At 39.6% G+C, this 19484-nt stretch overlaps 2 protein-coding genes across 4 annotated transcripts in view; one reads left to right on the top strand and one right to left on the bottom strand.

Annotated features, from left to right (window-relative positions):
- Positions 1-687: 687 nt before the first annotated feature.
- On the top strand, positions 688-15208 carry adrm1 (ADRM1 26S proteasome ubiquitin receptor). Of its 2 annotated transcripts, none has more exons than XM_059980767.1 (9): positions 688-1008; positions 3246-3362; positions 5983-6109; positions 7635-7721; positions 8647-8731; positions 9482-9807; positions 11040-11197; positions 11940-12042; positions 14974-15208. In XM_059980767.1, exons 1-9 carry the CDS (start codon positions 796-798, stop codon positions 15099-15101), a joined length of 1344 nt encoding a protein of 447 aa, XP_059836750.1. In that variant the 5' UTR covers positions 688-795; the 3' UTR covers positions 15102-15208. The 2 variants fall into 2 exon arrangements, with proteins under 2 accessions (XP_059836750.1, XP_059836749.1); XM_059980766.1 differs by having other exon boundaries at positions 11037-11197.
- A 1030-nt stretch (positions 15209-16238) lies between these two features.
- Positions 16239-19484, bottom strand: part of lama5 (laminin, alpha 5) — a 333519-nt gene continuing 330273 nt past the window's right edge. For both annotated transcript variants that reach the window (XM_059980763.1, XM_059980765.1), the window contains exons 77-80: positions 19317-19447; positions 18703-18796; positions 17164-17283; positions 16239-16657 (exon numbers count right to left, since the gene is read on the bottom strand). In XM_059980763.1, the coding sequence (XP_059836746.1) occupies positions 16509-16657; positions 17164-17283; positions 18703-18796; positions 19317-19447 (494 nt within the window). In that variant the 3' untranslated portion in view covers positions 16239-16508. The remainder of the gene's footprint in view (positions 16658-17163; positions 17284-18702; positions 18797-19316; positions 19448-19484) is intronic.

Genomic DNA, 19484 nt, shown 5'->3' with positions numbered 1-19484 from the left:
ATGTACGGGATAGGCACAGGAGTACATTCAGCCAGAGACTCATTCCACCGAGATGCAACACTGAGTGTCATAGGAAGTCATTCCTGCCTGTGGCCATCAAACTTTACAACTCCTCCCTCGGAGTGTCAGACATCCTGTGCCAATAGGCTGGTCCTGGACTAATTTCCACTTGGCATTATTTACTTATTATTATTTATGGTTTTATATTTCTACACTATTCTTGGTTGGTGCAACTGTAACGAAACCCAATTTCCCTCGACATCAATAAAGTATGTCTGTAATGAGTGCTGTAGATCTTGTTTTGTTGGAAGGAGGTAGTGAGGGTACCTAATAGATCTTAAGGTTTTAAATTCATCTGAAGGGTGGATAGAGAGAAACTATTCTCAAGAGTTAAGAACCAGAACCCAAGGATTAAAAAATTAAACGAGAGATTAGGCTTGCAGTGAGTGATCAGATTAAACTGCATTGCCAAGATAGTGATAGAAATCAATGTAACCTTGTTGTACCACCTGTTACCTGTAGGCGGCGACAAACGGGCCAAATCCAACGCGTCACTGCGGCGGCCAATGACACAGCATTTCCGTCCATCTGTAGCTCAACCGAGTCTAACAAGGGAAGTCTTATGGCGTAATTGACGGGCATATACTGTAACCAATCAGAAGCGGGAACAAATCGGACTCCAATGCGGAGGGGCTGAAGGTATCGTGGGGGGGTTGGAGTACACACGCATCAGGTTAGGTTGTGATTGCGGCCTGGGCTGGGAGTCTGTGACCGAGGGAAGATCCTTCAGGAACCATGTCGGCTTCGGGAGCCTTGTTCCCCAGCCTGGTGGCCGGGAATCGCGGTTCCTCTAGTAAGTACCTGGTGGAGTTCCGCGCCGGCAAGATGTCGCTGAAGGGGTCGACGGTGACGCCGGACAAGCGCAAGGGCCAAGTGTACATCCAACAGACGGATGACTCACTGATCCACTTTTGCTGGAAGGACCGCACCGCCGGCACCGTAGAGGATGTGAGTAAGGCTGGAGCGGCCGGGACGGGGTGTGGGCTCCGGCGGGCAGATGGGGACAGTTGGGAGAGGTGGGGATGGAAGGGCTGGGGTTCTAATGTGCGGAGAGGCCAGAGTGGGGATAGAGAGGAAAGGTGCTGGGGAATGGGGGAGGCTAGGGCATGCCAGAAGGTAGGACAGGAAGGTGCTACAGCATGGGGTGGAGAGGATGTGCTGCGATGGGGAAACTAGGGTGGGAAGGTCTTGAGGCATGGGGAGGCCAGGGTGGGAGGGTACTGAGAGATGACTATGCTACGGCGGGTTGGGGGCGCGATGGATTGTGAAGGTTGGGTGAAATTACATTGTAGCATGCCGAGGGACCGAGGTGCCGGTTTAGGGAGGGTGCTATGGGCTGCGGAACAGGATGGGGTGGAGGGTTGTTGGCTGGGTTAGGGAGTGAGGATTGAAACTGTGTTGCTGGCAGGTGGGGGGGGGGGAATAAATAGGTGGGCAGTCAGGCTTGTGAAAGTGGAGGTTGTTGATTTGGGATGTGGAAAGTTGGAGTTGTGACAGTGATTATTTTGGATGTCTGAGTAAATTGCCAGGCTAGGCTAGGTTTCACTGATCAGACATTTCAATTAATCTTTGTAGATTGAGAAAAGTAAAAACTAAGACAGGAGCTAATTTAGGCCATTTGGCCCATCGAGTCTGCTCTGCCATTCAGTTATGGCTGATCCTTGTTTTCCTCCTCAACCCCACTCTGTATCCTTCTCCTGTAACCTTTAATGCGTGTCCAATCAAGAACCTGTCTGCCTTAAATACGCCCAATGACCTAGCCTCCAAAGCTACCTGTGGTAATAAATTCCACAAATCCATCACCCTCTGGCTGAATAAATTTCTCCTAATCTCTGTTTTAAATGGATGCCCCTCTATCTTGAGACTGTGCCCTCTTGTCCTAGACACCCCCACTGTGGGAAATGTCCTTTCCACATCTTTTCAGCCTAGGCCTTTCAACATTTGAAAAGCTTCAATGAGATCCCCTCCTCATCCTTCTAACTTCCAGTGAGTACAGACCCAGAGCTATCAAAGGTTCCTCATATAACCCTTTCATTCCTGGAATTGTCCTTGTGAACCTTCTCTGCACCCTCTCCAATGCCAGCGCATCTTTTTTTAGATGAGCCAAAAACTCTCCACAGTATTCAAGGTGAGGCTTCACCAGTGCCTTATGAAGTGCATCACATCCCTGCTCTTGTATTCTAGACCTCTTGAAATGAATGCGAACAGTACATTGCCTCCTCACTACCAACTCAACCAGCAAGTTAACTCTAAGGGTGTCCTGCGCAAGTAATAAATGGGTATTGATGTAATATAGGACACACAATTTGCCCTTTAAATTTAGGTGTCCTGAACAGCAGTGGACAGATGCTAACAATGTTAGTGGGAAGGTATGACTGGCAGGACTGGTTCTGTGGATGGACATGAAGGGGGTGTAGTGAAAAATATTTCTCATAGAGGGGATGAGGAAATAGTATTTTTGGAGGAGATGTGGTGATAGTGAGGAATCTGGTGTGAAGAGACTGTTCTGGGCAGTTAATGGTGGTTACTCAAAGGGATTATGTTTTGCATGCAGTGTGCTTGCTTTTGGTCTCTGAATGATGTCAATTTTGTCAAATTCTGCCACAGTATGTTTGATCAGGGCTTTATTTTCGGTACTTGTCCTGGGCCTGATTAATTTCTTCTTTGGCAAACTATGAAAATTCCCCAGTGGGGACAAGAAATCCTCTGTTGGAACTTGATATGAGCCAAGTCAGCAGTAAGGTGCTCCAGTTAGAATTCCTTTTCCATATTCAATGTGGGAGAAGTTCTCTGAAGGTTGGTACAAAAATAAACACTCCCCATCCCATGTTAACTACTTGCTTTGATATTTCCTGACTCTGCTTCTTTGAGAGCAGTCTTCCTCCTTATTTCTATCTGTGGTGAGGGGCTGGAATTGTTTTAAACCTATGCTTTGATTTTATACTCAATTTTTTTGTCTTGGAATCTACTAATTGGCCAGAGGTTTAACAATATCAATGACCTTGGTTTGCTTTGGCATATTAGACTTGAAGTTACATGGAATAGGAAAAAAAATCAACTATAATAACGGCTGTTTAGGATGTTCTACCCTGTAACATTTTTTTTAAATGTAAAATTTAAGTGTATGCGGGAAATAATTGAAGAATTTTTAACCGAATTATTTAGTGTCTACTGTCTTTCTGCAGGACCTGATCATTTTTCCAGATGACTGTGAGTTTAAAAGAGTGGCCCAGTGTACTACTGGTCGAGTGTACGTGCTGAAGTTCAAAGCAGGATCCAAACGGCTTTTCTTTTGGATGCAGGTGAAAATAAGCAATGTTTAGAATAATTTTCACTTCCCTGAAGCTCTGTTCTTGTCAGTACTAGTTACATATGCAGTATTGCAGCCATAAATGATGATTGAGTTCACTTTTTTTCTCACTCAGCCATTTAACATTTTTGTACTACATCAGAGGTTTTCAGGAGTGACATTTTGCAACTGTCCAGGTGATAATGAGTGTATTTAAATGCATTGATTGATCTGAGAATGAACAAATTAATGTCCAATCATTGTTATTATCTTCACCTGGAAAATCATTGTTACTTTAAAATTGCTTCGTTTACTGATTTGGCTACAACTTTGGTTAGAAAGACTCTGCAGTATAGGTGATACTCCCAGTGAAATGGAAATGCCCTAGGGCAGGGTTTTCCAATCTTGTTTTTAATGCCATGGACCCCTTATTATTAAGCTGGGGTCCAGTTTGGGCACCCCTGCGCTAGGGGCAGTTAATGTGCTGCATTTTCACCAATAGGACATGGGTATAAATCCACTGCAATAACATAAATTTTGTTGTAAGGATCCTCAACTGCAGCCTGCGTGGTGGCATTATCTAGTTTGTCCATAAACTCTGCTTCATAAGGAGCATGCAGAAGTAAACGAGTGGAATAAATGATCAAGTCAAGTTTGTTTATATAGCACATTTAAAAACAACCCACTATGACCAAAGTGCTGTAAAGATCAGAGCAGATAGCTAAAATCACAGTTACAGGAAACATAGACATAACCAACAAGGCAAACAGCTCATAGGCACAAAAAAAAACACAAGGGCCTAGATACAAGCCACAAATCATCCCCATCAGGAGGATTCAAACGCTAGTGAATATAAGTAAGTTTTGAGCCTGGATTTAAAAGAGTCGATGGAGGGGCAGATCTGATAGGGAGGGGAATGCTGCTCCGCAGTTTAGGGGCAACAATAGCAAAGGCTTAAGTTTAGATCGTGAGACAGCCAGGAGTCCCAAGTCAGCCGACCTGAGGGACCTGGAAGGAGAACAAGGAGTTATAAGGACTGTGATATAATGGGGGGGGGGGGGCCAGCCTATTTAGGGCTTTATAAACAAACAGGAGAATCTTAAGATCAATTCGGAACCGTACTGGCAGCCAGTGGAGGGAGGCCAGGATAGGAGTAATAAGGAGCCTGGCCGCGGCGTTCTGGACCAGTTGCAGACGGGACAGGGGCGACTGACTAATCCCAGTATACAGGGAGATGGAGTAGTCTAAGCGGGAAGATGCAAGGGCATGGATGACTTTTTTGAGATCTTTGAAAGAGAGAAACTGCTTGATTTTTGGCAATAGTATGAAGCTGGGAAAAACTGGCTTTTACTACTGCATTAACTTGCTTGTCAAACTTAAAGGTGGAATCAAATATCACACCAAGAATAATGTTCTAAGGAAGTTACAAATAGGAGGGAAGTTAGCTGCTCAAGATTTTCCTGCCATTCAGTGAAATCGTGGTTCATCTGTGAACTCGTGCTGAATCTTCTTTTTCCTACATTTGTTTATGATGCTAGTTAATGGATGTTGATAAATCTTACAAAATTCTTAAAATTTCAATTCTTAAAATTGATTAATATATCCTGAAGTGAGTTCCTAACTTTGTATGAAGTATTTTGTAACTTTATTGTAAATAAGTATTGTAAAATTTAGATGCTGCTTTCTTGACCTAAGTGCTCACCTATCAGTTATAGAAGGCATTGATTAAATTATCACAAACCCTTCTAAATCACAAGGAACTTAGCTCTAGGTTATACAATGAAACTTTGGAGTTGTTGGATCTCTGTTTATTTTCGGATCCTAAGGGCTCTTCCAAGAGTCAGGAATGATGAGTAGTCTTAATTCTAAGATTTCAGTTTATTTTAAAGGGCAGACAAACATGCAAAAACTAAGCAAACCAGATAAAGAGCTGAGAAACATTGCTAAGAGGTGAATGGATGTGAAGACAAAAGGAATAATGGCAGCTCTGGAAAAATCATCACTTTTATAAATAAGAAAATTTCTTAGAGGATAAACTAAGTTAATATGCTACATAATTAAAACAATTACATGGTAATGTGCTAATATTTAGCCAATGAAAAATTGAGAAGGGTTTTAAACCATTAGTTTAGAGGCTATAACCATTTATGCCAGTGAATGGGGATGAACCACCACCATATACTGTGAAAAATACACTTGTCTCACACAAGGTAATATAACTTTTAAGATTCCAAACTCCAGCATTCAAGTAAGGTTTTGAATAAAAATGATTGAATAGGGTCCCTTCCCAAAGATAAGGCTCTGTAGTTGTACAGTAGTGGTTTTAGTGAGAGTTCTTTTGTTAATGTGATAATTATTCACAGTTCTCCTTTAATAGTGGAACAAGTTGATATAGGTCAAAATGATGTGATAGCTTTAGTGTTCTCATTTTATTCTCAAACCTGCAACATTATGATCATTTGATACATTAGTGTAAAGAGTCTGAAAAGGTTCTGAACTAATGCTTGCTCATACACCTTTTTGTGGAAAATATTAACATTTAATTTTTCTTTCTTCAGATCTCCCAAGACATCATGCAGTCTGGCTATTATTATAGACTAGTTTGTAATTATCCATTGTATTTAATTCTTTAGGAGCCTAAAGCTGACAAAGATGAAGAGTTTTGTCGTAAAGTGAATGAATATCTGAACAACCCTCCGATGCCTGGTGCTTTGGGTGGTGGTGGCAGCAGTGGAGGTCATGACCTAGCTGCACTTGGAGGTATTAGTTCGTTAGGATTTAAACCTTGTGTAACCAATCATTAAAACAATAATGTATGTTAAACAATAACATTTCTTGGATGTAATCGCAATGCAGATTTATCATGCCATAGGAATAATTATGGATATGTGGATAAATGTATTTCTTTCTCAACATTTTCTTCCCTTTTCCATCTCACTGAAAAATTTAACTCCTTCTGGGATTTGTTCTGAAAGTACCTTTTGGCATCTGACTGAAATAGCAGTTTTTGCGTCCTGGTGCCTAGCATTATTTAGTTAATTGTTGAGTTGGAGAAGCTCTGTAGCTGTTTTCAGCCAGCGTACTTGTAGCAAAGATTGCAGGTAAAGATCATGATTGGGGAGCTGATCCATTTTTCCATTCTCTCATACATAAGTGAGAGACAAATTTTGACTGTACCAACTCTGTAGTTGAGATCTGTTAATTTGCTTTAGGGCCATGAATTGGATCTATTGGGTTCACCTGGCTTTTAGTTCTTAATCCTTAACGATCTTTAAGGTGCCCAAAATGTTTCAACTGGCAAGGTGTGATATTTTTGCTTAAAATATGAAATGATTGTATATGTAGAGCATTAGTTAGAAGATCCAGGAATAAGAAAAGTCAATAGTTAGTTATAGATGATTTTTAGCTATTAAATGTAGCATTGTGCTGCTCTAGTCATATATAAATTGTGATAACATCGATTTCTGAATTTGACAGATGTTTATTTGGAGTGAGGTACTGTCTAGCCTGCGCATGTCAAAACAATAACCTTGTGAAAATCTACAAAACTACAAGTTTGCTTTTGTCTGTGTGGAAATGAGTGGTTTATTTTTCTCTAATCCTTAGTCTGCTTCTAGCTATTTTGCTGTATGGCTCCTTCTCTCCACATGAGCCACTTAAGACTTGTCCTGCTCGCACACATTGCCCCTCACACCATTTATCTTCTTTCCAAGAAAATTGACTTGTCAGCACCTGTGGTGAAGCTTTGTATGTTCCAAACATTCTGTTAAGTATTCTTCCAACCTATTCAATTTTTTAACGATTATTTTAAATTTGTAGACCAGTGCAAGAGATCTACAATTAACCCTTTTACATGCCATCAATTGATGACTTTAATCAGTTGATGTGACACTTTGATTGAAGGAAGATGTAACAGCTTGAATTTTTCAAGCTCTTAATGTCTTATCGTTGGCAAATTTGACCTGGAACCACTTTTCTTCCCTTTGATTTTATTTAATGCTGAACATTATACTCCAGCCAATTCAGTTGTTTTTGTGGTCAGAGCTAGATGGAATGTTAATCAGTTAACAATCTACAGTCTAGTTCCTTGTTTCCAAACGTCTTACTTCATACTTTCCCCATTTGAACTGCATCTGCCACCCATTTGCCCACTATTCTAACCTTTGTATCCTTCATGTTATTCACAAATTTTCATATTTTCCCCTCAGTCTTGGTTATTTATGTTTAATAAATAAGAGGAGCCCAACACAGACTCCTGTGATTGTCATTCATCTCTTTATTCCAGGAGACAGTGGTCTGCAAAGTCTTTTGGGTAACATGAGTCCTAACCAGCTGATGCAGCTGATGGGAGCAACCGGTTTAGGTGGACTTGGTAAATATTAATTAATTGCATTTTATAAATTGATTTTTAACAAAGAGAAAACTGTTCAGAGCCATCCATTTGATTCTAATTGGATGGGGGGAAAATGTATTGTTCATGTCACCAATTCTCCACATAACAAAACAAAGCAGCTGAGAGCACAGCTGTTTCCTCCAAAGGGACATTTAAGTTGGGCTGGCCCCTGCTGTGTAATCATATAGAAAGATGGAAAAGGGACATTGGGATGCATTGAGAGCCAAGGTTCATTTTCATACTTTTGAATTTGCTTAGCTATTAGTCATGGGATTTATTTCAAATAATTATTGATGTTGCAGTCACACCTATAGTGTTAATATCATTAATATACCTTTTGTATCTTCAGGTTATATGAGGGGATAAGTATAAATGAAATTTTGTGTGAGTATGCAGCAAGTGAAAAATAAAGGAGATGTGTTCTGTTCAATTTGCTTTATATTCATTGTTGTTAAGGGTCTCTAAAGTGAAAAAAAAACATCTGTACAGATATTTAGAGCCCATGTACTGTAATGTAATAACAAGGTACTGTTCTATTAGCTTCCTAATTTGATGACTACTCTCTGCCAATATTTAGTATATTTAGAGGTAGAAAGCATGTTGGCTGATGGTAGAGAGTGTGGTTCTGTTTAATTTCCAACTTATGTGTCTTGGTTGTGCTGACCAGAAACAATAAAATCCCTGATCTTATTGTTAAACAGTAATTTCCTTAAACTCATTAAATCACATTGAACCACATTTTTAATCGGTAAGTAACTCCTATTATCTGCATATTACCAAGAAAACAGTGTATCCTTTAACTCTGACTTCCATCTCGCTTTCTTTAGTACTGTATGCAATGGATATTATTGAGTGTAAATGCTATCAACTGAGGTGCTCTGAACTCTTTATCTCTCTGTTTCAGGTAGCCTTGGTGCTCTGGCAGGTCCAGCTGGTCTTGCTGGCTTACTTGGCAGTGGGGGTCCCTCAGGTGGTAATACTTCTTCAGGGTAAGAAAAACAGCCAAATAAATATGAATAAAGTTCATATAGCACAGGAAATGTTCAAAAATTGGGCCTATATTTTTATATATCACTTGGGATGCCTCCCGTAAATTTTTTTTTTTTACAACTTTGTATCCTAAGAACAAGTGGAATTCAGTAACTGTAAATATTTGATAGTGTTTCAGTATTAATAATGAAGACTATTTCTCATTTGAAAAATGAATCTTGTTCTTATGTTAATTAACCAGTCATTTAGATGATATATTATAATACTGATTTAAAATCTAGATTGGATTATTGTCAGTATCCAATACAGAGTTATAAGGGGTGTGGATAGGGTAAATGCAAGCAGGCTTTTTCTACTGAGGTTGGGTAAGACTAGAACTAGAGGTCAGGGGTTAAGGATGAGACGTAAAATACTTACGGGGAACCTAAGGGGAAACCTCTTCACTTAGGGTGGTGAGAGTGTAGAATGAACTGCCAGCGGAAGTGATAGATGTAGATTTAATTTCAACATTTAAGAGAAATTTGGATAGCTGTATGGATGGGAGGGGTGTGGAGGGCTATTCCCTGATTGCAGGTCGGTAGGACGAGGCAGTATAATGGTTCAGCACAGACTAAATGATTCAAAGGACCTGTTTCTGTGATGTGGTTATGACTCTGTCCCTAAATTTTTATCTTTTCTCCTTCCATAGTCGGACTGTTCAGTTTGTTTAATTAAATCATTAAACCAGAAGTGTTTTCACTTTATTTTAGCTCACGAAGCCAGACTGCGGCCATTACTCCGTCCTCAACGAGCTCTGCAGTTCGTATGACTTCAGTGCCTTCTGTTGCGGCAGCAATGGCGCCAGTGCCATCCCCGAGTGTGGCATCCACGGGTGTGCCAGCCGCAGCAGCACTAACTACACCAGCAGCACCTAGCTCGGGTTCTACGGCTCTTTCCGGCCCTGCTTCTGGATCTGGGTCTGTCACAGCATCGGGATCTGCAACAAGCCCAGCACAGCCCATTCAGCTGCGTGACTTGCAGAGTATCCTGGCTAGCATGTCTGTTCCAGCTGCAACAGAAGGGACAGGACAGCAGGGTAAGGTTCTGGCATTGACATTTAATGTGAAAGATCTGTGTTCCAAGGTCAAAGTAGGTTCCAGTCATGCATTTGTAATTGGTTTCCAAAATGTACTCCTTTTAATGAGTGCTTTAAACTTATTCTGGACAGATTGGATGGATCACATCACAATGATAAAGCATTGTGCATTGAATGAAACATTATGCATTTTCTCTGCTTTTGGCACATACCCATCTAAGCTCAGTCTTCTGAATTTCTCCTGAAGTGTTGCAATATTATATCTTTGGATTTTTAATTAATTTTTGAAACTTGCTACTGTGTAATTTTGCACCTTTCTACAATGTATATTTCAGTGCATAGCAACTTGTGCCAAATAATATTACTTGGCCTCTTGAAATCTGACTTTTGGCTAAAAATCTTTCTGACACTGGAAACAACATATTATATCATAACGGATAATAACTGAACATCTCATCAAATCTTTTTAATCTTTGCAGTATGTAGCTTCTTTGGTTTCTACCTCTACCTGAAGACTCTTAAGTGACCTTGTTATAACTCCTTCTGTATCCTCTCCAGTGCTGTGACTTCCTTCCTAAAATGTGGTTCATAGAAATAAACAAAATATACTAAATTCAGTACTAGATTTTGCATATGGAGGGGGTAAGAATTGATTTGCAGTAGTTCCTAGAATACCTACTATACTATGATTCTGCTCCAAGATCCTGCAAATATGGTGGATGCTAATCCACAAAAATTCATTCTTTGATAACCATCTGCCCTGTGCAACTAATCATCTGGAATTACCCAGCTTGATATCTGGATTTTGTGGAAATGTTTTATTGTGTTTTCTTCCTGTGTGGCTCTAACTCTTTGAGATGAATTACATAATACACTTAATGTACAGATGACCAAACTTTAAAACTCCCTTGAGGATGGCAAGGGATGGGTCATTATCTTTTTGCAAATGGCTTGCTATTCGCATGAGGTCTGCAGATTTTTTTTTTTGCATTCAGACTGAAGCAGATAGTATATTCTCTTCATATCAATGCTCTAAACCAGGGGTTCCCAATCTTTTTTATGCCATGGACCAATACATTTAAGCAAGGGGTCCATGGACCCTTTTGTGGCATCTCAAAATCCTGTTCTTTACCTGTATATCCCATATGTTTTTAACAAGGTAGCGTGGGAGTGTGGTTATTGTAAATAATTTATAAATCTGGAGTACTAATGACATACTTGTGTTGTAGCAGTGGATTTAGCCAGTGTATTGACACCAGAGGTTATGGCTCCTATCCTGGCGAATGCGGAGGTTCAGGAACGATTGTTACCATACCTTCCAACAGGGGAATTACTACCTCAGCCTGCAGAGGAAATCCAAAATACAATAACATCGCCTCAGTTTCAACAGGTGTGTAATTTCTTTTGGTGTCTTCAAACATGCATTTAAATGAGGACTTCAGAAATGTCTAGAATATGGATATTTCAACTGATGTTTGTATGTACTTTAATGCAAATCGATACAAGCTTGGTTCCTTCTCTTGCAATGTTGAATTATGATTTGGTTGGTTTCAAATTTTGGAATTAAACTTTAATGGTCCAGATTTATAGATGTGTAGGCTGTACTGCACTGTTACAGTAGGATTGCCCAAAGATGTACATGCATCTTGATAACTGGTGTAACTCAGAGGAAATTGGAGACATCCCATGATCTGCAGGTTGAGTCAACTTGGCATGCAGGTTGACCCAACCTGTAAAACTACTTTACACATGAGCATGATGGTTTATTGGAGAAATGATTAAGAATGTGCCAGTTTATTAGGAATGCTTTTGTTAAGGCTTCTGAAAAAGTTTTCAATATGCCTACATTAGCCCCAGTCAAACAAGGCTCCTTTGTAATAAGCTAAATGAATCAAAAATCTATAAGCAAGCTATTCAAAATTTTTTACTTATACTTTTTTTAAAAATTAATTTGTAATGCAGAAAGTACAGTTTAGAGAGACATAGAGCACTACACCCAGAAGCAGACCCTTCAGACCCACGCCAAAATGTTATTCTGCTCAGTCCCATCAAACTGCACCTGGACCATATATAATACATAGCTTCATGTTTTGGCAATATTAAATGATAGTTGTGCACTTTTGTTTTTGCAGGCTATGAGTATGTTCAGTGCTGCACTGGCTTCAGGACAGCTGGGTCCTTTGATGAGTCAGTTTGGATTACCGGCAGAGGCTGTGGAGGCAGCTGGAAAGGGGGGTGAGTGAGTACCTCTTCTCACAGTTTCTGGCTGTGGCTGGTTTTGGGGAGATCATTATAACAACTTGGATATTGTCTGAATGTGATGTATTTATTAGGTCTAACCAACCAGACTATGGGCAAAAAAAATTGAAATGCAGTCAGGTGTATGGCTGTATGGCCGGCACATTCATCATTGCCTCATGAATTTGAATCTGTGTGATCCACTTTCACTATGTAAAATAATCTTAATATAGTTACACAGGAGAGTCACTATGAAAGATGGTGACTTGAAAATAAAAAAGATGAAATGGGATTTAGCGATCTTTTTTTCTTGTTTTAATGTTACATTGATTTGATCACATATGGAATACAAATCAGTGTCATGCCTGCAAGTGATGTTTTGAAACATGGAGTGGTTATTGCTTTATTTGTATTATTCCTTGATCAGGTACAAGATCTGTGTTCATTCTACTTATTTAGAGATACAGCATGGTGCAGGCCCTTCCTGCTCTTCGAGCCATGCCGTCCCACCCAACAACCCTGATTAACCCTAACCCAATCACAGGGCAATTTACCTACCGTAGATTCTGGACTACAGAGCGCACCTGATTAAAAGCCGCACGCTCTAATTTTAGAAAGAAAATCAATTTTGTACTTGTACAAGCCGCACCGGATTTTAAGCCGCAGGTGTCCCACGTTGTAATATGAGATATTTACACTGAAAGATATTACACGTGAGGATTTTTAAACTTTTAATTAAATCCGTATGGTAACATAAACAAATACATATTGCAAATGCTTTTTTTCAAACAGTGCCTGTAACACAGCTACTTTTAAATATACATACGTATCGGTAACACACAAATTACGTTGCGTATACTTTTTTACTGAACAGTGCACGAACAACATTCCAATATCTCCTAACGACTGGTAAAAAAAAATGCAGCCTACCAGGAAAAGTTATTGATCGCCGCCTTCATCTTCCTCCTGCACACTAAAACCATCAAAGTCCTTCAGTGTCCGAATTGAACAACCTCAGGATCTCGTCACTCACTTCAGTCTCTTCGTTGTCGCTCTCACTTGAGCGCACGCGGTCCTCTTCATCACGCAGCAGTCCAGCCTTTCGAAACCCTTTCGTTGGTGATGGTGGATGTTGTGACACAGCTCCACGCATTTAGGATCCACTGGCAGACTTGAGTTAAAGATGCTCTTCGCGTGCGTCCTGTTTTGGTAAAGGATTTCTCGCCGCTCGTCATCCAAGCCTCCCACTCAACGCGCAGCGCCACTTTAAATGCCCGGTTCACGCTGATGTCCAGTGGCTGCAAATACTTCGTGGTGCCCCCAGGAATCACAGCTGGAATTGAGTTTGTACTCTTGATGGCAGCTTTCACTGAACTTTCATTGTCAGCCGCTTAAAAAAATCACCATCAGTGGAAGCTTTAGTCCGGATGCTGTGCAGCTCAGAACACAAGTAAAATGCATTCTCTCATGGCCACTTGTTTTCAGTGTGATGGACGAGTCACCTTTTTTATTAACAGTCCGAGTGAGAGGCAGGTCAAACGTCAAAGGTACTTCATCCATATTTATGATATCATCTGGCCCGATGGAATTCTCCGCTATCTTTGTTTGAGTGAATGTGCGGAAGTTAGCAAGTTTTTCCTCATGGTCGGGAGGGAGCTGCTGACACAGAGTCGTGCGTACCCTGACGGACAGGCCTTTTTGTCTCATAAATCTAAAACAGCATGATGGCCCACCTCTAAAATCTTCGATTTTCATTTCGGTGGCGATTGCTTTAGCCTTCAGTCTGATCTGCACGGTGGAAACACCGCGGCCGCCTGCTGTCTGTGTGTTAACCCAGTCTTCAAGAAAGTTTTCAAGTTCGGGCCATCTGCTATGATTACCTCTGAAAGCTTCTGTCGTCTTTTTGCATTGACTCAGTTCTTCACGCTGGCGTCTCCACCGTCTCACCATCGATTCATTTATGCCAAGATTATGTGCGGCAGCTCGATTTCCGTCTTCAACCGCCAGTTTGATCGCCTTTAACTTAAAAGCTGCATCATATGCTTTTCTTCGAGTGTTTTCCATGTTGATGAGGGTGAGTACAAATGACTGATTTACAATAATTTAATTGTGAAAGTGCGCTTGATTTATCGTACAATTTCATTGGACCTCTGTGAACTACTCATCAATTTTATTGGTCTACTGTTACGAGGCAAAATGTTTTTGGCAGCATGAAAAAAAAACATGCATTAGCCGCACCGTAGTATAGGCCGCAGTGTTCAAAGCGTGGGAAAAAAGTACCGGCTTATAGTCCGGAATTTACGGTACTCAGTACGTCTGTGGACTGAGAGGAAATCTGAGCACCCAGCGAAAACACATGCATTCCATGGGGAAGACTTTTGGACTGAACTCCAGTGCCTAAGCTGTAGTAGTGTCGCACCAACCGCTACACTATTGTGGCATAGAACCTGCTATGATACTAACGATTTTCATAATTTCAGATTGATCTGTATTTCACCCAAGGCAATGTTTTGTTAATTTTACTTAAAAAGTGCTACTTTGCCTGATTAACTTTTCACTTTAGTAATTAAGTTTATTTTATGTTTTGTTTCAGGACTTTACAGAGTGAATTTAGTACAAATTTAAAATTGGAGCAGGCTGAGTGTTGATATACCTTCAGTGAGATCAAACAATTTGAATAAAGCTCAATCTTGAGAGGGTTTTTTTTTGCTTTTGAATTAAAATTCTTTCCACTCTTTTCTATAAGTGTATACCCCAGATAAATACTTTGTGGAGATTTTGTGATACATATGATATGATGTATTTGTACAATGTCTGAAATACATCTTATGGAAATGTTTGTTTGATGAACTTCAATTTAAAAAAAAAATTACAAAAACAAATTCTCAACCAGAAACTAAAAGAATGTCTGTATCCTTCCCTCTGTAGATGTGGAAGGATTTGCCAAAGCCATGCAAAACAGTTCTGCATCTTCAAAAGCACAGTCCGATGAAAAGGAGGGAGACAGTGATTCAAAGGATAAAAAAGATGAAGAGGAGGATATGAGTTTAGACTGAATAATACTCAGTTTTTTCTTTAAACCCTTTGTAAAAGTTAATGTAATGATTAATGCATTTAGTTTTAATGAATAATAAATCGTGATTGTCTTCTATTAATCCCAAAACTTATGACTATTAAAGATTATTTATAGGGCAAGAGAAATTTGTTAATGTCAGTTATTTAGATTTTTTTCCAACAATTTAGTCTGTGCAAAGTGGCCTCCCGAGTTACAGGATGATGCTTGTTGGTATTACCATCTTTAATTGGCAGGAAATGCAGAATTCCTGTTTGTGTAAATCTGGTTAACCTGAAATTTGCTGCTGGATTGTAGACTTCAGCAAGAAAGTGAAAAGTTGTAGTAATTCCTTAAAAGTACGGTGATGAATTTGAAGAGCTTGCATCAAGGTTGGAAGAGACATAAGGAGCGGAGAGTGGCTGCAAAGGTCTTGTAAGTATGTTTTGTTTTGGCCTGGACAATTGCTTCAAGTAGTTGTGCATTTAATCAGTTACTGAAAATGTGCTGTTAATGTTTGTCAGAGTGACATTTTAGAAATCTCTGCAATAGTGCAGCTGAATCTGTTAGAAGAGAACAGTTCAGAATTCAATACTTTCCTTCTGCTTTCTCTGTATAATTCCATGTGTCTTCAAAATGGTATACGAGTTATACATGTATTCTTTATACAGAATCTTTTGGTTTTTTTTTAGTTGGGTATACTTGCTATCAATTCTTCAGCTAGAGGAAAGAGTTCAATTTTTTTGTATTCAGTGCAATTAGTTTTGCCCCATTTATACAATATTACTTGTAAAGAATATTATTTGGTAAGCTTTATCTTGGAAAATGATTTCCTATCAAAAGCACTTCATTGGCTGTTCTAAGCATCTAAGCAAAATGATAATAATTCAATAGTTGGAAGTTGTTAACAGTGGATGAAGATATAAATTGCAGAAGATTTTGCAAAACAAATGCTGCATTTGACTTAACTCAACTGAATTCTCAATTAATTTTATTCATCTGACTTACTAAAGTAAATTTGGTTGTCCTTCTCCCTCTCCCAGAGACAATGAAGTTATTTGTACCAGTTGCATTTCAGGAATATCTACCTACTTGTCCTTCTTTGTATCAGAGCAACCAGTGAGTTAAAATGGACAAGCCACACAGTATAGCAAGTTTTATTTTGACTTGATTATGTACCAGTGTTCTGCACATAGTGCTACAAATGTAAAACAGGTTCTTAACATGTAAAACCAGTGTTGTAGATAAATTTTACCCCTTAAATATTTTCCCTCCAAAATACCAAATAAAGACTATTAAAAATAGCTTATAAAAAATCCGCAAAATTCTGAAATACAGTACAAGTTTAAGTGCATAAGTGGATTGAAAATTATAACAAATTTGGTAAAGTGTTTTATTCTTTCCATTCTAATTACAATAATGGGCAGCCACTGGTAGTAACACCACCGTGTATAGATCTTGGTTGATTTAACTGTACTGACTTTTGATTAATTTGGAAATTCTTTATACAGCCAACGAATGAGTGATGTATTGGAGACAATGTTGGAATTTGCACAGTGTCTGAAATAAAAAAAAAGGAATATTCAGATATACAAGCATAAAAATGACAACCAAGATTCTCCTAACAACTTTCATAACAAATTAAGCCTGTATAGTGTAAGGAAATCCATTGATTAAAAATAACAAATTGCAGTATTACAAATTTAACCTGAAATAGGTTACCCTAGATTGTTCTTCTGGCTTCTGTGATCAAAGCTTTTTCAATCTGAAGATAAAATTGCTTTAACCTGTTCTAACACAGTAAATTAATGGATAAATTACTTATTTTGGAAAGCAATCATCTGCCAATGTGGGATGCTGTACATAACCATCATTCTGTTCTGCCATCCTCATTAAAATCAGTGGATCTCTGCAAAATTCTGGGCTGTTACTGAAAACCACAGTTCTTCACCTGCATTTGTTAGCAAAAGCCAAGGGGATACTGCCTCTGGCAATGTATAAAAAAGCTAATGAGTTTTGCATCTGCCTATACTTATTACACTTATAATACAATCAATAAAACTGACCTGGTATGCCTCCCACATAAAGGATCTGTTTGGAATTGGTATGTGGAACATGCAGTGGTCCTACTGTGTAATTACGCTCCGTATCCACATCAACTTGTATCACGTTATTCCTTTTGATAACTGAGGAAAATAAATCAATGTTACAAATAAACAGAACACTAATACTTCATTTTATGGAAAAAATACAAAGCATGAGGTGATACACAATGTGGACGAACCATTTAATGGATCAAAATAACGGGGTCACTAAATAGAATGGCTGGCTAGTGGCATCAGCGCCGGACTTTGGAGTAATGGCTCTGAGTTCGAATCCAGCCGGCTGCTTTGCACGCTTTCCATCCGCACTGGGTTGAGCGTCGAGCTAGCAACTCGGCTTCGTATAAACAAGAAAGCCTGCTTAAAAAAAAAATGCCGTCACGATGGCATCCTGATGACTCCGCTCAGAGTTAAGGGCTTTCTTCTTAGAACCATGGAACATTACAGCACAGAAACAGGCCTTTTGGCCCTTGGGTGTGCTAAACCATTTTTCTGCCTCGTCCCACTGATCTGCACCTGGATCCATATCCCTCCATACACCTCTCATCCTTGTACCTGTCCAAGATTTTCTTAAATGTTAAAAGTGAGCCCACATTTACCACTTCCATCTGGCAGCTCATTTCACACTCCCACCACTCTCTGTGTGAAGAAGCCCCCCCCCCCCCCGCATGTTCTCTTTAAACTTTTCACCCTTAAACCATGTCCTCTGCTTCTTTTCTCCCTTAGCCTCAGTGGAAAAAGCCTGCTTGCATTCACTCAATCTTTACACATAATTTTATATACCTCTATCAAATCTCCCCTCATTCTTCTACGCTCCAGGGAATAAAGTCCGAACCTATTCAACCTTTCTCTGTAACTCAGTTTTTTGAGTCCTGGCAACATCCTTATAAACCTTCTCGGCACTCTTTCAACCTTATTAATCTCCTTCCTGTAACTCGGTGACCAAAACTGCACACCATACTCCAAATTTGGCCTCACCAATGCCTTATACAACCTCACCATAACATTCAAACTCTTATACTCAATACTTTGATTTATAAAGGCCAATGTGCCAAAAGCTCTCTTTACGACCCTATCCAATGTACTCAGTGCCCTACCATTTACCCTGTATGTACCTTGGTTTTTCCTTACAAAGTGCAATACCTCACGCTTGTCTGCATTAAACTCTGCCATTTATCAGCCCATCTTTCCAGCTGGTCCAAATCCCTCTGCAAGCTTGAAAACTTTCCTCACTGTCCACTACACCTCCAATTTTTGTATCATCAGCAAATTTGCTTATCCAATTTACCACATTATCATCCAAATCATTGATATAGATTACAAATAACAATGGACCCAGCAATGATCCCTGTAGCACACCACTAGTCACAGGCCTCCACTCAGAGAAGCAATTCTTCCTCTAAATAGAATGATCACCACCTACTGTCAGGCATTAATTAGATCTAAGGGGTTCCTAACCTTTTTTTATGCCAAGGACTCGAACCCTTGCATGGAAACACTTACCTGCTAAACGATGCCACTGTCCGTCACACAGAGACTGTTCGGGAGTGACTGATGCAGAGAATCCCCCAGCCCCATTATTCAACTTCACAATGACCTTAAATTGAAAAGGAGAATGAGGTCAAGATCACCACAAGGACATGCAGTCCATTCTACCAAATCTTCCATATAACATATTTATTGCCAATATGCTACTTGTATGAAGCACATCTTGTGAAATTATGCTTAGCTTTGGAAACTGGGTTTTCTTTCAAGTTATGATTATAACTGCCTTGCTGCTAGTGTCACATTTTTTTCAAACCCATGATAGTATGTAACAAATGTTTCACACCATCGGTGAAGCTATCCACTAAACAGAGAAACAATAGTTGGATATCCATATAAGCCCTCACATACTCACTACGTACCTCTCAATGCCCAAACTGCCATCTCTAACACTGCTGCAATATATCACTATTTATTACTCGGGTCACTTCCCAAAATTGTTGCTGTCAACTGTTTAGGATGTACAGTGGATTCCGGTTATTTGGGACACATCAGGACTTAAGCTATATTTCATGTCCAGACAGTTCTCCCCACTGAGCCAGATACTGATTTAGAAGACAAATGTTTCTCACCTTTCCATCCTCTGCATACAGACTGAAGTAAAGGCTTTGTGTTTGTCCAACATGGAAAAATATTCCTGACAAACTCCTGGGTCGCACTTCAAACATTAGTTCATACTCTTTGTCAAGTACAAAAAATTCATCTAAACAAAAGGAAAATACTTCAGTAGTTGGCATAAA

This window comes from Hypanus sabinus, chromosome 9 (assembly GCF_030144855.1).
Source record: "Hypanus sabinus isolate sHypSab1 chromosome 9, sHypSab1.hap1, whole genome shotgun sequence".
Lineage (NCBI taxonomy): Eukaryota > Metazoa > Chordata > Chondrichthyes > Myliobatiformes > Dasyatidae > Hypanus > Hypanus sabinus.
Note: the sequence above shows the minus strand (reverse complement) of the source record. Positions and strands in the feature narration are given on the sequence as shown.